This window comes from Arachis hypogaea, chromosome 8 (assembly GCF_003086295.3).
Source record: "Arachis hypogaea cultivar Tifrunner chromosome 8, arahy.Tifrunner.gnm2.J5K5, whole genome shotgun sequence".
NCBI classification, from domain to species: domain Eukaryota; kingdom Viridiplantae; phylum Streptophyta; class Magnoliopsida; order Fabales; family Fabaceae; genus Arachis; species Arachis hypogaea.
The window spans coordinates 43705579-43723814 of record NC_092043.1 but is presented as its reverse complement, the minus strand read 5'-3'; the positions used below and the strand labels follow the sequence as shown (position 1 = coordinate 43723814).

At 34.6% G+C, this 18236-nt stretch overlaps 1 protein-coding gene across 1 annotated transcript; it reads left to right on the top strand.

Moving 5' to 3' along the window:
* The first annotated feature begins 1821 nt into the window (after nt 1-1821).
* LOC112707634 (DNA-directed RNA polymerase I subunit 2) lies at nt 1822-16509 on the top strand. The gene is made up of 27 exons (XM_025759460.3): nt 1822-2254; nt 2439-2521; nt 2637-2759; nt 2972-3048; nt 3518-3581; nt 3789-3859; nt 4504-4581; nt 4721-4766; nt 4923-5103; nt 5186-5238; nt 5326-5399; nt 6221-6338; nt 6526-6613; nt 7142-7257; nt 10181-10308; nt 10413-10492; nt 11091-11332; nt 11418-11582; nt 12069-12233; nt 12313-12387; nt 12571-12674; nt 12756-12831; nt 13715-13852; nt 13962-14102; nt 14576-14788; nt 14979-15233; nt 15730-16509. The coding sequence occupies exons 1-27, from the start codon at nt 2089-2091 to the stop codon at nt 16141-16143; spliced, it is 3534 nt and encodes a 1177-aa protein (XP_025615245.1). The 5' UTR covers nt 1822-2088; the 3' UTR covers nt 16144-16509.
* The last annotated feature ends 1727 nt before the right edge of the window (nt 16510-18236 follow it).

Below are 18236 nucleotides of genomic sequence, written 5' to 3'. Positions count from 1 at the left end.
TGAGGTGAACCTGATTGGCAACTTGTATGGATCTAGGTGATTCTGTAGTTTGTTGACTTTGATGCATGCTAATGCTTGCTTCTTTCACGCTTTGAAATTGCTATCGTTGAGTTTTATGGCCGAGAACACAGCGAAGACATTCTAATTGAGTAGGCTTGTTTTAAGACTCTTATGTGTGTGTTGTAGTATCACTTAATGTGCCACACTAATAAATTTTGATGCTATTAATAAAGAAAATGACTGAAAGACTAATACGATTAATTTAAAGTTTTTAAAGGACGAATTTAATTAAGAAAATATTGTGAGGACTAATTTGGAGAACGAATAATATTTTAAAGACGAATTTGACCATTTACTCAATTTTCTATATATTGTTATGGCTTGGAGGTGGTAAGAAATGACGTTGTGTACAAAAGTAGTTTATTTAAGAGACATAGACACTGAGACATAGACATAGTGGTACATGGTGACACATGTCTGCTGTTTGGTTTGGTGAGACACAGATTTTCGAAGGACACGGGAGGACACGGATGGACACGGAGACATTAAATTTGGTGAGACACTAAGACACAACTTGTGAGACACTAATTTTTTACTCTTTTACCCTTATTGAAATTTTAAAATTTGTCCTTTCATTTCCCCAAACCTTTCTTTTTTCTCTTCCTCTTTTACATTCTATAACTAAATTTATCTTTCTATTTTCTTCAAAAAAAATTGTACATTTAATTTTTTATTTATTTAAATTTTAATTAATCTTTGATAAATTCTGAGTTTTAGTTTTTTATTTTTTTTAAAAAAATATATATTTAATATTTGAATGATAATTTAAGATGATATTAGAAGAAATAAAAAATATTAAAAGAAATAAAAATTCAATGGTGATGACATGTAGTGTTTGGGATAATAGATGTAGAGTAATAATAGTAAAATTTGTGGTAGAATAAAGGGCAATTCAGTCTTTTTAAAATATGTGCGTCTTGTTCTTTATTTTTACCAAACACAATACATAGACACAAATATTTTATGTCCATATCTTTAATGTCTATATCTTTGTATCTATAGCTCATCATATATATCAACCAAACGGAGCCTTAGTAAGTTCTTTGTTGTGACTATTATAGCTGTTTTCAACAGAGTTTTTGCACAGTTTTCCACTGTTTTTTTTTTTTTTGGTATTCGAGTTTTGCACTGTTTATATATGCAAGATTGTCCTCCTTAGATGCAGAACCCAGTGGTAAGAGTTGCGATGATTGAGTTCACATGAAATGATAAATTCATAGCCATCATGTAACAATAACGGTGGTGCTAGTGGTCACATTATTGAATCTAAGCACTAAGGTCTTGTATGTTTTTCCTTTCACCAATTCTTGTTATTTTTATTTTATCTTGGTGTATGAGTTTAAAAAAAGCATTCCAAACATGTCTTCAGTATTTTTATTTTTTTAAAAATAGAAAAAGTGAATAAAACAAACACGATTTTGAAAAATAAAAAATTTAAAAATTAAAAATGTTTTCTTTATCCAAATACATCCTAAGTAATTAAAGTCAAGAAAATTAAGGAACGTAAAAATTTTGAATATTTATTTGTTATTTTTTAAAAATTAAAATTACTCAAATAATTATAACATAGTAAAGTTGTTTTTGTAAAATCAATAAGGTTAATTTATTTATTAAAAAAAATTAGATGTATAAGAATTTATTATTTTTTATTATTAATTAATTATTAATATTTAAAAATATAAACTAAAATATGTTATTAAATTATTAAACTAAAAAATTGATTTTATAACTAAATAATAGCCAAAATTAATAAATTATGATGACTTAGCATTTTTCTTTCTCCAATTCATTGAAATAATTCTCCTAAAACAATTGGCTAAAAAAAAAAAAAAATTGAGACAATTTATGTTTAATGATCAGCAAAACCCTTCTCGTCCCCTTCAACATATTTTTGCGTCCTTTGCTCTCCTTTCTTCTCTGGCAGCCGCTTCATCATTGTCAATCTTCTCTCTCTTCAACTCTCCCACCGCAGCACTCCGCCGCCACCTCCACTAAGTTCTTACATCGTTCGGTTCAGCAGCGAGGAATATGGCGGCTAAACCGGGTTCGAATCCGGACTTCGGGGCACTGCGAGAGCTCTTCAAGCCTCACATAGAGTCCTTCGATCACATGATTGACACCGGCTTGGATACCATGCTCAGACACATCAAGCCCGTCGAAATTTTCGACTCTTTCACTTCCACAAAGCTTAGAGATATCCTTTTCTATTATATATTTCAATTTTTCTGTTCGTTCCTGTTTCACCTAATATTTTAGCTCTAAACTCATGCAATTTCTATTTTTCAGTTGTCGGTTTTCAGCACTAACCATTGCAATTTTCACTTTCTGCTAAAAAGAATGTTTTTTTTTTTATTATTCTATTCTTTAACGTTTCGTACTCTCGTTGGATAATGCGTCGGTGAATGAGCCTGCGAAGGAGCGAATTTCAAGGACAATGTGGGCTCCTTTGTATCCATTTGAAGCAAGTTTTTCGAACTTTTATTCTTTCTCTTGCTATGCAGATTGTTTTTTTAAGTTGTTGTCCTTTATGTTCAGTGAATGACTCAGTATGTGCAATTTTTCTTTCTTTTGAACAGTGTAGACAAGCTGGAATTTCTTATACAGGGAAGTTCATGTTGGATGTATGCTTTCAATATAATGATAGCCCAAATGTTGTAAGAGAACATGTTAGTTTTGGAGAGCTTCCCATAATGCTAAAGGTAGATTGGTTATTGTTTGCTTTAAGATTGGGTTCTTGAGTTTTGAGAACTGCACTAACACATAAGCACGAACACGTTCTTGAAAAAAAGTTGTACATGTGCATATAAGTTTGGTTTTTAGAGTGTTGCTGTGCAAGGAACTATAGTGGAAGTTGCAGGAAATTTGCTGTTGCATAACTAGTAATATTATGAATATGATGGATTCTGTGCAGTCAAAGAAATGCAGATTGAGAGATGCTAATGAAAAAAAGCTGGTGTCCTGCAAGGAAGAGGCTTCAGAAATGGGTGGGTAAGTAGTCTAACCTTTTCTGTGCAGCTTAACATTGGTTTGTACAATGTTTTCAATTACAGGGATAATATATGCTCCTAACTTAGGGGTATACTATATTCTCGTTTGGATGAGTTGTTTGAGTTCTTATGTTGATGGTCTAGATTTATTATTTATTTTCTCTCTTTCTCCTTGGTGTTTATTTTTGAAGTACTTCGTTTTGGTTAATGCTTATATAAAAGCTTATGATATTTAAACCTTTTCGAGAAAATCTGCTAATTAATAATAATGGATGAAATGTTGTTATTATAAATTTAATATAGACTAAAGTCAGTGAGTTGGTGCTGAATCACCATAGCAGCTCTATTTGGAAAGCTGATATAAGCCGTCATATTCTTATTTTGTTGTCTTATAAGCATTCCTAGGTTGCTTGTTTATCCACCTGACAATATGACTGATGATTCCTTGATCAAACACCTTATCTTTTCAGTTACTTCATTTTGAATGGCCTTGAGAGAGTTATTCGTCTATTAATTATGCCAAAACGCAACTATGTAAGCAATCTTTTTTGTCTTATGCACTTCCTTTATTGCAAGTGAGCCTGAGCTATCTTGTTTCTGTATGAGTTAAAATGTGTTATGCTAGTCCAGGAACATGTAATGGGACTATTGGGACCAAGCAGCTTTGAAGGCTATTCATGGATTTCTCGATCCCATATCATAGATTTATTGATTTCATTACTTGTTTCTTAAATGTTGTAGCCAATGAGTATGGTGCGGAATTCATTTAGCGACCGGCGAGAGGGATATACCGATAAAGCTGTTGTAATAAGGTTTGTTATATCTTCGCATTTATTTCTACTTTAAAGAACAAAATTACATTGTATCCTGTTGTTTACATATATCTCCTTTTATGAAGAACAGGTACATACATATTTTCATTTCAAAGATTGTTGCCGTTAATGTTACTGTACTTTTCCGTATAGTCTACCGTGCATTTCGTATTAGTATTATATATGATAATGCCATGGCATTGCAACTAATGATTTTGTTTGTTTGACCTTTCCTTGAACTTTTCTATATTGTATCTCATTTAGTCCGTTAGCACTATAACAATTTAATATCGTTTGATCATGTACCAAATCCCACCTAGTGGGTCAAGCCTTAGTTGTGTATTTAAATGTTTTACTAGGTGTGCAATGCTTCACCTATAGATTTTTATCCTCTTACAATTTTGACTTTTATGACCAAAGGGATTAAAATGGGAGAGCAGGAATAGTAAAGGGTTTAGGGAAAGTATTTGCATGTTTCTTTGCTTTCTTTATGATGTTTCAACTGAAGATAAAATGGAAGTTTGTCTTTTTGATTTCTTTACTGTTTTATTTTTTGTGTCCAAAAACTCCGAAAATAAACTTTTTTAATGTTTAACTCCCAATATCTGAATCGTTTATAACTTCTTTTTTAATAAATTATTCAGGTGTGTAAGAGCAGATCAATCATCAGTAACAGTAAAATTGTATTATCTTCGTAACGGGAGTGCAAGAATAGGATTCTGGTAAGAAGTCTTTGGTTGCTACTTCCTTTTTAAAAAATTCTTTGTTTCGTTCACATTCTTTGACTTGCATCTTAAGAAAGTTTTGATGATTTTGAATTTAAAATTTTAAAGACACTTTTATTGTAATATCATTTTGCAGGATGAAAGGAAGGGAATACTTGCTTCCTGTGGGCATTGTTTTAAAGGTAACACGTTCTGATTCTGTTAAATTACTGTAAATTTTGGCTTGAAATTTTTCAATGAGATGGAATTCTACAGTTTCTGTTATCCCATTTTCCTTGTTCTATATTTGGTTTGCTAATACATATATGTTTACAACAGAACTGATCTTTTTGTAACAGGCCCTCATTGACACCACAGACCGTGAAATTTATTTAAATTTGACAAGCTGCTATAATGAGAAGTACGGAAAGGGAAAGGGTACTGTTGGGACTCACCTTGTCGGTGAAAGGGCAAAAATAATTTTAGATGAAGTTCGAGATTTGTCTCTTTTCACTCGCCTTCAATGTCTAGAGTATATTGGTACATAATGCGGTTCTCTTGAAGACCCTATTGTCTCTGAATTTGCATACTTCTATACTAATTTTCTGAGTTTTAAATTCAGGAGAGAATTTCCGGCCTATTATGACTGGACTTGAAAATGACAGCTATCCTGTTGTATGTATTATTTATTTTTTTTGAAGAAGAGGTTCTTTTTACCTTATATTTGTGTTTGTTGATTTCATGAATTTCCTTCAATGCCAGGTGGCTGATGCTGTTTTAATGGACTACATATTTGTTCATCTGGAGAATAATTTTGACAAATTCAATCTGCTAATGTTAGCTCCTTTTCTCCTTCTATTTGGTTATTTTGCATAGTGAGCACTTCTTTTTTCTTATGAATATAACATATTTGCTGTGAAGGGCAGCCTTAGAGTAATAATTTAGTTGTCTCCTTGTAACCTTTATCCCGCTTTTGGATATTGTCTGAGATAGAAATATAGAGACAATTGATAGAGACAGAGACAAAGACGTATATATTCTGTCCTCACTTCTATGAAATACAGAAAAATACATTAATGTTTTTATCTTGAGACAGGAAAATTGTCTGTCTCTAGCTCTACAACCAAACGAGTTTATGCATCTTTTATCTTTTTATTTCTGTCTTAGAGACAGTATTCAAATGTAACCCAAGGTCATGATTTCAAGCAGTGGAATTAGCCACTGATGCAGATTAGGCTACCTATGTACCCTTTGGATCTGTACGGCGGTGCAGTGGGCCGTCCCCGAGACCAAGTGTAATGTGGGATGCTTGTGTGCATCACCAGACTGGCCTTCTATATAAGATATCTGTTGTGAGTCTTGTGTGCGTGTTTCGGAGAGTTATTTCACAATTTAATTTGAAAAGTTGAAAATTGATTTGTCTAAAACTTATTCCCACAACCTTTTACAAAAAAGTTGAAAAAAACATTTTTTTGTTTTGTTTTGTTTTTGTTTTTGTTTTTGAGACACAAGCAGTAGTATTCTTTTCAAAGTCTTATATATTGAGATTATATATGGTTTCTTTTCTGGTTCCTCTATTCTACTTTTTTAACTATCTATTTTTAGAGATCTATTTATTATTTTCTCATTTTAGCTTCTATTTTCCTTCTCCATTTAGCTTCATGTTGCAGAAACTTTTCTCACTTATAGATCAGACATCAGTACCTGACAACCCTGATTCCTTGCAAAATCAGGAGGTTTTACTCCCTGGCCATCTGATTACACTTTATCTTAAGGTGGAAAGCTTTGAACCCCTTTTCTGTAATATATTAATCCCCATATTTGTCTTGTTTTATTATTAGAAGGATCCTTTCTAAAAGTCTTTTTCTGCTGTCTTATCACTTTTACACAAACAAACAAAAATAAGAGGTTGATGTTTAAGCTTTTTTCCTCACCGGTTTTTATTATTATTTTTGATATTAGGAAAAACTGGAAGATTGGCTGCAAAGAGGAAAAAAGCTTGTTCAAGATGAGATCAAGGAAAAAAGCAAGAACTTTGATATCGGCAACAGTATGTATTATCTTTGTTTCCTCTTGCAATGTTATTTTCGATGATTAATTCTCTGCTCCTCCCCCTTCTGTTGGCATCTGCTAATATCTTTGTACTCGACTTTTTGTGGAATATTCATGAGACCTCATAAATAATAGAGAAGAGATAGTTCAAAGAATTTAGAGAGAAGAGAGATTGAACTGAATCATGTACTCCAATATTATTATTGAGCTTAGCACCAATTGGTGCTTATATACAGAGAGAAGATAGCTTGTGGTGCAAGCTAATACGAAGGGCATAATTGCCTTTTCATGCATAAGTTAGTTATGACAACTGTAGCTAACTACAGCTGTCCTTTCCTTGCTGGATCAGCTATTCTAACTAACTGAATATCTCTAGATTATACTAACTTACAATATTAATAAATGATTTACTGGCCTCCCCTTATTATTCAATGCACCCTGTAGTCTTTAAGCTTCTACGTGATGTCTAAATTGATGATATTTGTCATGATCTTTTCTTTACATTGTTTGCCTCTTTGTTTTGCAGTTAGGCAAGTAAAAAATCTTTTTGAGAAAAATCCACCAAGGCATATAGGTACAACCATTGAAAATATGTTGAAAACTGGAAGATTAAACACACAGACGGGTCTAGATCTGCAGCAGGTATGCACTTGCCAGTTCTCAGTTAAATTATGCCGGTGCTTGTGTTTGCAAACTGTAAGAGATGTACCTAAATTATTCTTTGTATTTCTTCACATGTCAATATAATTGGATTGTATCCTCCATGTGAAGGCTTAGTGTTCGATATTTCTACTCTTTAAAGTATCAGATACTAATAGGAACTGGGCCTATAATTAACAGGTCTTGATAGATAAGTATTAGAGTAGCTCTTAGTAGCCAACGATAATGATGGTGTTAGAGGTGCAGAAATCATCAGTTTAGAAATTAGGAAGTCAGCAACTAGGAGAGGAATGGATTTCTTGAACATGTTTGTACAATTATATTCTTGTTGTGAAGTCAAACATACTTGGGATTTTGTTATTCTTTGAATCAGTCTATCAGCTGGTGTTAAAGCAACTTGAGCTGGGGAGGAATATATGTTGGAATGAGAATAGAAGCAAAGTCGGAGTCCATGTAAAGTCGCCTACTATATTCGAGTCACTTAGCAGACAAGGGTTAGCCAAGGTTGATCATTGCCAAATCTTGGAGGTTTGGGATATTAGTGAAGGACAATGTCCAAGAATTATACGATAAGTGGGACACAGTCTTGAGTTTCATTCAAGAGTCTATCTAATTCAAAATTGGGTTCTGTAAAGGAAAATTCAGAGTGTTGAACATGGAAGGAAAATAATGAGCAATGGAGAAGGGTTGAGATGCCTTTGTTTTTGAGTGGGTGCTGATGCTTACAGGTGGGTGAGCTGAATAGGGTGGAATGGCATTTCAGCAAGAGCGTACAACATGGAGAGTGACTTGTTGCTGCCAGAGACCTTGGAGGTTCAACAATACTTGGCTTGAATGGCAGGTGTCTTACATTCAGAATCCTAAGTGGTCCAAGCTTAGGAGTTATGCTTTAGGTCTCAAAATTTGATAGTCCAAAATCCATGAGATATTGCTATGCTGGGTGCAAGAAGGATTTGCTAAGAATATATGGTTGAGACTTATATAGGGCTACTACTAGTGATTTAGAAGATATATTTGGAGGGTGTTTTCATGAGTTGTTCAAGTGAACAGGTAAGACATGAAGTCATTTCATCCCCCTGAAGCTCTATTCTAGTTAAAGGATGTGGCTTCTTCAATTGGTGAGATATAAAGCGATTCTAAAAGAGGGAAACATTAATGTTGAAGAATGCTCTGGGATATAATAACTGTTATTTTTCTAGAAACAATGTGGGAGATGGAAGAAAACATGCCCAGGGAATAAAGCCCAAGGGAAATTGAATGATACAACTGAATTCAGAGGTGGATAGTAAATTTTTCTTTAAGGCAGTAAACTGAGGCTGGAATGCATAGAGAAGAAAGAAGAGATCATGATGGGATAATAAGATGATGTGCTGTGCAGGGTTTCAGGAAGGCCAACCATGCTTTCACTGTTAAAGTGGTTGGACCTAGGTTTTGCTATACATGCAGTGGCTGGTGGGTGGTTGGCAAGCATAAACCAGTACTACCGCTGTACAATTGCCATTGAGGAGCTAGCTGAGACTGCTGCTGCAGAACATTTTCCTAGTACTTATATGAGATTGCTGTCAACATGTTAGGGAAACTCTGTTCAAATGGGCTTGATTCCTTTTCTGGGTGGATCATGCCCTGACAGTTGGGAAGATTGGTGTGGAAAATGGTGAAATTGGAGTTGCAAACCCTAGGCCCATTTTTGGACTTGTGAGATGAAACCCTATTTTCTTAGCAGTAGAAAATGGTCTGTAAAGGGTCCTATTTACCAATGGTTGGCAGTGAACACCTTGAAAAGATTATGTCTGTGGCAGATAAACCCCACTGTTTTTTTGGATGATACATGTGTATGACAGGGCAGGATCACTAGTGAGAACAATAGCTGCCCATAAGTTTAATGTATCATTAGCATTTGCAGAGAAATATAGGTGATTGGATGAAATACACATTATGTGGATGTCATCATACCTTGAAGCATACCTATATCCTTAATTGTTAAGCTACAAGCTTGGGATGAAATCTTCCATCAGAAATGTTATGTTTCCTTATTGCAAATCTTATTCATTCCTTTGGTACAGCCTTTTTCCACCTTGATACACCTATTTGGAAATCAAAAGTTCTTTTTGTGAGTATGCTTGGTTGAGAGGTGATTAGGTGAAAATGGGTGGAAAATTTCATACATGAGCTCACCCATTTTACCCACCACCCAAACACACCCTAGGGTTGACTTCTTTGTTTGAACAATTCTGCTTAACTGAATTAATTTCTTACATGTTGCAAGTTTATGATACACAAGGTTATCTCTGTCAAAGTTAGTTATATGCTGGACAAGTTCAGAATCAGAATTGATACCACATCTATTTTTGTATTGTTTTGTGGCTAACATTTTATGAATACTTTATCTGGTATGTTGGTGAATGTTGGGTGGGTGTGCCTTGCAACCATAGTTGTCAAATATATTGGCGATCGCTTAGAGAATTTTGCAAGAACTGCCATAGTCTGTTTAAGGGTGTTTCACTAACTGGTATGCAAAGGGAGCATCTTGCATTGTTCTATGGCAAATCCCTCTAGGTGTTAATTACATCCTTTTGTATCTGTGTAAGTCTCATCCACTTTTGTAATACAATTTCTTTTTCCATTAAAAAAAATCCTTATCATTCTAGAGGAATACCTGTCTTGGATATGGTAAGGGATTGAAAAGTTATGTGTCATTAATAATGTGTTTCTTGGTTTGTTCTCTTCTTGGTAAGAAGATATCTTGCTGTCATATCTTGTATCAATATTCTCTTCATCTTAATAAAATTATTGTTCCCAATCAAAATTCAATTATGACAATATAATTGGTTGATTGCTTTATATATCTTTCTTTATGTTAGCATGATGCCCTTTAAAATTCATTTGGTTATATTTGCTTGATCAGAGGGCAGGCTATACAGTTCAGGCTGAAAGGTTGAACTTCTTACGTTTTCTTTCACATTTTCGTGCTGTTCATCGAGGGGCCTCATTTGCTGGGCTACGTACTACAACTGTCAGGAAGCTTTTGCCTGAGTAAGTACATTTTTACTTAATTAGTAATTCAGCGTATTACATATTCTTGTTATAATATGCACCTGATTGTATCTATTATTTATGAGATGTTTTTCTTGCAATAGATCTTGGGGTTTTCTTTGCCCTGTGCACACTCCTGATGGAGAGCCCTGTGGATTGTTAAACCACATGACATCCACTTGCAGTAAGTTATTTGTTACCTTATCCTGATAGTGATGTATTATGTTAGTGTACCTATCCATATTTGTACCATATTTTGCATCAAATTTTGTCACCTAAGATACAGTCGTTTATTATTTCCATTTGCTGTAGTGTAACCCTACATCATAAAACTCTAGTATGCTGCAGTATATTCCATTGGTTTCTGTTAACAATTTTCATATTGCATCACCCTCTGTTTCTGTAAGGGTGTTCACAATAAGTGTTGTGTTATATTTCTCTGGATTAATTAATAGCTGTTATTCAACTGTTCAAGTGAGATGGTACTTTAGGATTTTACCTTCAACACTTAAGGTGTTCCAGAAGGCTAATATATAAAAATGTATGGCAAAATTCACCATATAAAATATCATAAGAACTCTACCAATGCTTGGTTTGTACAAGTGGTCAACCACTTGTTCCCTTTAAGGAAGGTCTATGGTTTGACTCTCTGAATGGAAAAGTATTACTACAGAAACAGACAATTAAATTATGTGGTAATATCTATTGGTTAAATAAAGTGTTTCATCACTTATCTTTAGAGACAATTTAAGTTCAGTAATTTTTCTCGTCTCTTTTGTCAGGGATTACTTCATTCATCAAATCTCAAGGAACGATTAAAGACTATTTTAGTATAAAAAAAGATATCCTGGATGTTTTAACTGAGGTTGGAATGATACCATCTTTACCAAAGCTAGTTCTTCCTGGCCCACCTGAATTACTAACTGTTCTTTTAGATGGTTGTATTGTTGGTGGTATACCTTCCAGTGAAGTTGAGAAAGTTGTGGCTCACATAAGACGATTAAAAGTTTCATCTGCTCCAGTGGTATTTTTTTTTTTAAAAATCATATTGTGTTTGTTTACTGTATGATATATCTTTTTCATATTGACTTAAATATTATGTGTTGCAGATTCCTGATCATCTGGAAGTGGGTTATGTTCCATTGAGCATGGGTGGAGCATATCCTGGTCTATACCTGTTCACATCCCCCTCAAGGTTTGTTCGGCCAGTGAGAAATATATCATTTCCTTCAGATGGAAGTGAAAACATCGAACTTATTGGGCCATTTGAACAGGTAAAAGTATTTTTTTTTCTCTGTTTAACATTATTTGGATTAAGCCAAGGTTGCTTAAATGGATGAATTGACACACTAGACTAAATAAGATTAGGAACGATTGCAGTAGAGAAATATTTCACATAGCACCAATTAATGAGAAGATGATAAAATCTCATCTTAGGTGGTATGAAGGACATGCTCGGAGAAGTTTTGCCAAGGATCCACTTAGGAGAGTGGATTAGATGGAGGGTAGTTTTGTAGCTAGAAGCAAAGGGAGACCTTGGGGCAAATTACTAGAAGAGTTTTTAAAATTTCAGTGTGGTTTATATTTTATAACAGTACTTTGGCAATGATTAATCCATGTAGCCGAACTCACCAGCTGAGAGTTGTTTAACGTTTGAATTCTTTTTTGGAACTGAAGAACTAAAGCTATCTTTATTGAGATGACTATTTTCACACAGGATCTATCCAATCTGAGTTGCACCTTTTTATATTCCTTGTCAGGTTTTTATGGAGATAAGATGTCCTGACGGAGGAGATGGAGGAAGGAAAAGTTCATTCCCTGCAACTCATGAGGAAATTCATCCGACAGGAATGCTTAGCGTAGTGGCTAATCTTACTCCTTGGTCAGATCATAATCAGAGCCCAAGAAATATGTACCAGTGTCAGGTATTTGTCTTGGTGTGTTTAAGACTGTAAGACTGCTTGATCAACAGATGTTTTCAGATTGTTGTTGCTTTCATTGTAGATGGCAAAGCAAACAATGGCATTCTCTTCACAAGCCATTCAACATCGTGCAGATCAAAAATTGTATCACCTTCAGGTTTGCTCAAATTTGCTATGTTTTATGTTTATAGATTGCAGATACCCACTGTTCCAGATAAAAATGTGGAGCCTCCCTAATGTTTGGTTTTGTAGTTAATTACTGCCCTTGCATCTCACATATCATTATTTTATAATATTTTGCTTTCCTCTTATAAGTTGAATATTTTGTGGTTATTTTCAGACTCCCCAGAGTCCCATTGTGCGCACAGGTGCATATACCAAGTATTGCATTGACGAATTTCCAACAGGAACAAATGCAATAGTTGCAGTTCTGGCATATACAGGGTAACTGCTTTAGAGCAAAGCAACTGTAATTTAACCTTTTATATTTATAAACATATTTGTTAATCTATAAACGGCTCACAGATATGATATGGAGGATGCCATGATTTTAAACAAGTCATCAGTGGAACGTGGGATGTTTCACGGACAAATATATCAGGTTTGATATATGACAAACTAGTTACGTTTTCTTGATTTTGATGTGTTACTGTTTATTTCTCACATCACTATTCGCATGACATTATGATTGGGTTTTTGAAGTTTTAGCAGTTTATACTCAATCAAGTTTCTTCTGTTTGAAACTTCATTGCTGCTGCTGCTGCTCTCTCTCTCTCTCTCTCTCTCTCTCTCTCTCTCTCTCTCTCTCTCTCTCTAGATATATATATATATATATATATATCATGGAGGTATAATCAGCAGAGTACATTATAATGTTTGATTCATTGCCGACCTCATGTAGTACAAGTTTTAGTGGTGGTGCTGAAGTGTGATCGTATTTTTTATGGTTTTGTTCCCCACTCCAGTCCCTGGCTCCTGCTCCTCACCGTCACACACTCTTAACCCTAAACACCCAGCGGCAACTCATGAATCCTTGACCATTGGTCTATTTGTAGATATATTCTGCATTTCCAACAGTATAGTCTCTCATGGTCTGGCCTAAAAGGCCAAATACTCACTTATAGAGTACCTTGCTATTATGCTCTTTCTGGAGTCTTCAAACTAGCACATTTCTTGTGACTAGATGACATCGGTAATCTACTGCATACACTGATCTGTGTTTGCTTCTGTACCTCCATGTCCTATTATGGTGGTGTAGTCCAAGTATTGATATTTCAGTTGTTTGCTTTGACTGTAGATAATGTTTCTTGCCACAAATTCTGATTGTAAATTTGCCATAACACTGTTTTTATATGCATCTCTAATTCCATTTTCTTTTATATTGTAATCCACCTATATTAAATTTTTCAGTTGCAAGTTTTGACTCTTAGGCAATGTTTCATGTTATTATGATTGTTAATTTGCTTTATTGAATATTATGGCAGACTGAAACTATTGACCTGACTCAAATGGGTGGTAGAAAGTCAGGCAAGTCAAGTCAAACCCCAAGAATGTTCAGAAGAAGCAACATAAACAAATTTGGTTGTATGCTTGATGCAGATGGCCTTCCACATGTTGGCCAGGTTTGCTTTCATCTGTGTGTGTGCGCGTGCGTGTGTGTGTGTGCACGCACACCCTTCTCTCATTCTTCTCCTGACTGCGACTTTGTTACTCTTAATTTGTGATTTCCAGTTCATACGACCGGATGAACCCTACTGTAGCATTTATAATACAGAAAGGAGTTCTGTGCAAACCTTAAGAAAGAAGGGTACGGAACCTGTTTATGTTGATTATGTTGCTGTTGATGTCAAAAACAAGAAGGATCTTCAGAAGGCAAGTCAATGCTTTTGCATATATTTCCTAGTGTAATCGGATAGTAGGTTTAAATTTTGAAACATTTATGATATAATAAACTTAAATAGATATTTATTGGTCCCTATAACCTATGCTATTGGGTTGTTTAATCCATGAACAGTAGTATCAATGCCATTCACCCATTGTGCTGAAGTTTGAACATTGTTTCCCACATCATTCATTAAAATTATATATATTTTTAGCAGTCAATATCCATGAACCGCTTTGAAGAGTTCATTTGTCAGAAGAGGTTCTCTAATTTACAAATAAATGAATGTTATTTTCCTGAAGAAGTTTTATAGTAGCAGTTACACTAACCAATCCTGGTAGTGTATTTCAAGTAGTATTACAAGATATATACAGCACAAGCTGTAGAAGGAAAAATTTATTACAATTTTTATTATTCAATTCAATCTGTTAACTTTTTCTTGTGCTTTCAATTTCTGGAGCAGGTCAACATACGGTTCCGACAGCCTCGGAATCCTATCATTGGTGATAAATTTAGTAGTAGGCATGGGCAAAAAGGTGTTTGCTCTCAGTTGTGGCCAGACATTGATATGCCATTTTGTGGAACTACGGGGATGCGCCCAGATCTCATAATCAATCCGCATGCATTTCCTTCTAGAATGACAATTGCAATGCTTTTGGAGTCTGTTGCTGCTAAGGTACAACATTTAAATGAAGATATAAGCACGAAGATATTGTATAAATTATCACACACTTTCTGTATGGAATGTTTGATGGGAATCATGTAATGACTGCTCTGCAAGCATTTTTGCATATTGGTCACCTTCTGGATGCTCTACACATCTGCTTCCTTAAAGATCAATTATAATGTGTAACTAATTCTTTCAGGGAGGCAGCTTACATGGAGAATTTGTAGATGCAACTCCATTTCGTGGTTCAGTGAATAAAAATGATGGGGAGTCTGAATCAAAATCAGGTTCACTTGTCGATGACCTTGGTCTTATGCTAAGAAAAAAAGGATTCAATTATCATGGTTTGGAGGTTCTGTATAGTGGGGTTTATGGAACAGAATTAACGTGTGAGATCTTTATTGGGCCTGTTTATTACCAGCGGTTACGTCATATGGTATCGGACAAATATCAGGTGAGCAAATCCTCTGTTTTGTCAATGCTGCTTCATATTGTTTTCTATATTCTCTCCTAGCTTGGCAAGATTCACTTGAAAAGAAATTAACATTTCAAATTACTCCTTTTATTCCTGCAATTTTTGGTTTTAAAGCTTTTGAAGTGGTGTGTCTAATTGAACTTAAATGTGAAAAGTCATTATCTAAATTTCACTTTGTTTCCTATTTTGGTCAAAGAAAACATTTCAACCCAACTCAATCCCCAAAATATGTGTTGGTTGGCATTGAAAAAATTATAACCAACGATGTATGAGTTGGGTTTTGGTTTGGAAAATTTCAACCCAAAGAATCTGACCCAATGCATTAAAAAAAAAGGGTTCTTGAGTGGTCTCAAACTTGTGTGTAAAACACGTAATTCAATGTGCTTTTCTTCTTGGACACTGGTTACTGGCTACTACCTTACAAAAGCTTTTGTTGTCATTCGATTTGCAACACCAAATGCATTTTCCTTTACAGGTTCGATCTACTGGAACAACTGACCAGCTCACTAAACAGCCAATCAAAGGACGAAAACGTGGTGGGGGAGTTCGATTTGGAGAAATGGAACGTGACTCTCTACTTGCGCATGGGGCTGCATATCTTTTGCACGATAGGTTGCACACCTGTTCTGACTATCACATTGCTGATGTATGTTCCCTTTGTGGAAGCTTGCTTACAACAGTATTCATCCAACCCCAAAAGCGGCCGGTGCGGGCGATCGGGGGGCTTCCACCTGGAAGAGCTCCTAAGAAGATCATGTGTGATGCATGCCAAACAAGTAAAGGCATGGAGGCAGTTGCAATGCCGTATGTATTCAGATACTTGGCAGCAGAGCTTGCAGCCATGAACATAAAATTAACTCTTAAGCTAAGTAATCAAGCTGGAGCCTGATATGGCGCGTTCTCATTGGATATGGCGAAGTATGCTTAGCATGACAGCGTGTTAAGATTATTATTTGCATAATCATGAAACATCTAATGGGAGCTCATATGCTTGCTCCCGTCCCTGGGAGTAAAAGTTTTCCTAGTCTTGCAATCTTAATTTCTGTTGGTTTCGAACAGATCCAGATAGTAACATAGTAACGAAAGGTTTGAGGTTTTCACATTCATCTATGTATTGTTGTCAATGTAAAATATTAGCTAAATTATTTAGTGTTGCTGAATTTTGATTTTCTTTTGTAAAATGTGACATAAAGAAAACTCGAAGTGAAAGAAGTCTGCTATTTGTATTTTAATTTTAATTTTTTTTTTGGTTTCCCACGGTATTCTCCAACCCGGCAGGTCAAGGACTAATCTGCCGCGGTACTGAGTTCCATTTTAATTTTTATTATTGATTAGAGATTTCCAAGGGCCTCATTTAAATCCACCAAACTTTACGTGAAGCAGTTTATTTCTAAAATATTCAAACTCCAAACCATTTCGGCATTTCCCCATTGTTTAATTTCTTTTAGTCGCCTAATTTTTTGGGCATGATCTTTGCCTAATAGATTTAGGAATCAGTTAAAAGAAAGTTATAGTGTTTGTACCTTTTGTGGAGGTCATGAGCTAATAAGATTCAGATATCTTAACTTGGACAATGTTAAAACTAGGTAGGAGGACAACTTGTAAAATATTCTGATGTTTAAGTCAATAGTGTTTTGGGTGTTAGAGATGTAGAGGGAAGAGTTTTTTTTCTTTTATTCTGTTTTTTTGGTGTAACAGTAACCATTTATTGTTTTTAATGTATATTTTTAATGTTATGATCTGACAATTTTGTGAGTTAATAATTTTATTAGTCTTAATAACTTAGCCGTTAGTTAGTAACATAGTTTTCTGATTTATTTATATTCACAAAATGTCATTTTTATTCCGTAGTTTTCTCATTTATTCATATTCACGAAATGTCATTCTTATCCATAACAGTGTCTAAACTCGAGTTTGTTGACTTAACAACTTTGTCAAAAATATCCGAGTTTAACTAACTAAGCGCGAATAGATTTTTACTTTGGTTGCATTTATGAACCATCTCAATAAATTTTTTAATGAACTATCTGGGTCGTTCTCCCGACCTCCTTTGGTTGCATTTTGGAGAAAGACTTTCATTCTCTTAAGTTCGTGGACTCATGTCTTATAACTGAGATCACCAAATCAAGATTAACCAAAATACTCCTTAAAAACATCTTTTCCCAAGTTCAGAAGATGCTTCTTCGCTCAACAACCTTTGTTAAGGATACTGAGGTGAAAATTTTAAATCTCCATTCAATTCGTGGCAAAAGACAAAGACATTGATAATGTCATCACTCATATTCAATGCTTAAATGCATCTTTAGCCTCTCTTCAAGAGGATAATATCACTCTTTGGAAAAAAGTTAAAAAGTTTGGGACTTCTTTTGATACAAAAGTTGAGAATCTGAGCATAACATGCGTGAGCAAGTGAAATTCTTAACTCCTAACTTGGACGTCTCCGAAGTCAATACTTTCAAGAAGATTGTTAATGGAAAAGTGATAAAGATCTTATAAAGATCTTCATAAAATTTTCTAAGTTATTTGTAATTTAAGTTTTTGCACTTAATATTTTTATTTGCCTTTGTAAACAAGTTTTTTTTTTTTTTGAGAAGTTCTTTTTCCATTTTTTTTGTTTTTTAGACAAGCTCTTTTCCTGTTTTTTCGAGAAGCTTTTTAGCTGTTTTGAACTTTTCTTTAGATAACTAGGCTAAGTTCACTTGAAACTTTATTATCATTAAAGTTTACAACATGCACTTTTACTTTCTACCGTTTTTCTAATATTAGTATTAAATGCATTTAATTATCATTGTACCAGCAGTTTCTACCATTTTTTTGGTATTAATATTAGTTAGAGTAAAGTATCATTTTTGTCTCCAACGTTTGGGGTAAGTCTCAAAGTTATCTCTAACGTTTCAATCGTCCTATTTAAGTCCCTAACATTTCAAAATTGACTCAATGTTGTCCTGCCGTTAGGGATCCGTTAACAGAATTGACGGCGGA

Coding starts and splice junctions, on each gene's coding strand:
- LOC112707634 (XM_025759460.3), top strand. CDS start 2,089: ATGGCGGCTAAACCGGGTTCGAATCCGGACTTCGGGGCACTGCGAGAG. Junction 3,860..4,503: donor GATAAAGCTGTTGTAATAAG/GTTTGTTATATC, acceptor TAAATTATTCAG/GTGTGTAAGAGCAGATCAAT. Junction 10,493..11,090: donor CCACATGACATCCACTTGCA/GTAAGTTATTTG, acceptor CTCTTTTGTCAG/GGATTACTTCATTCATCAAA.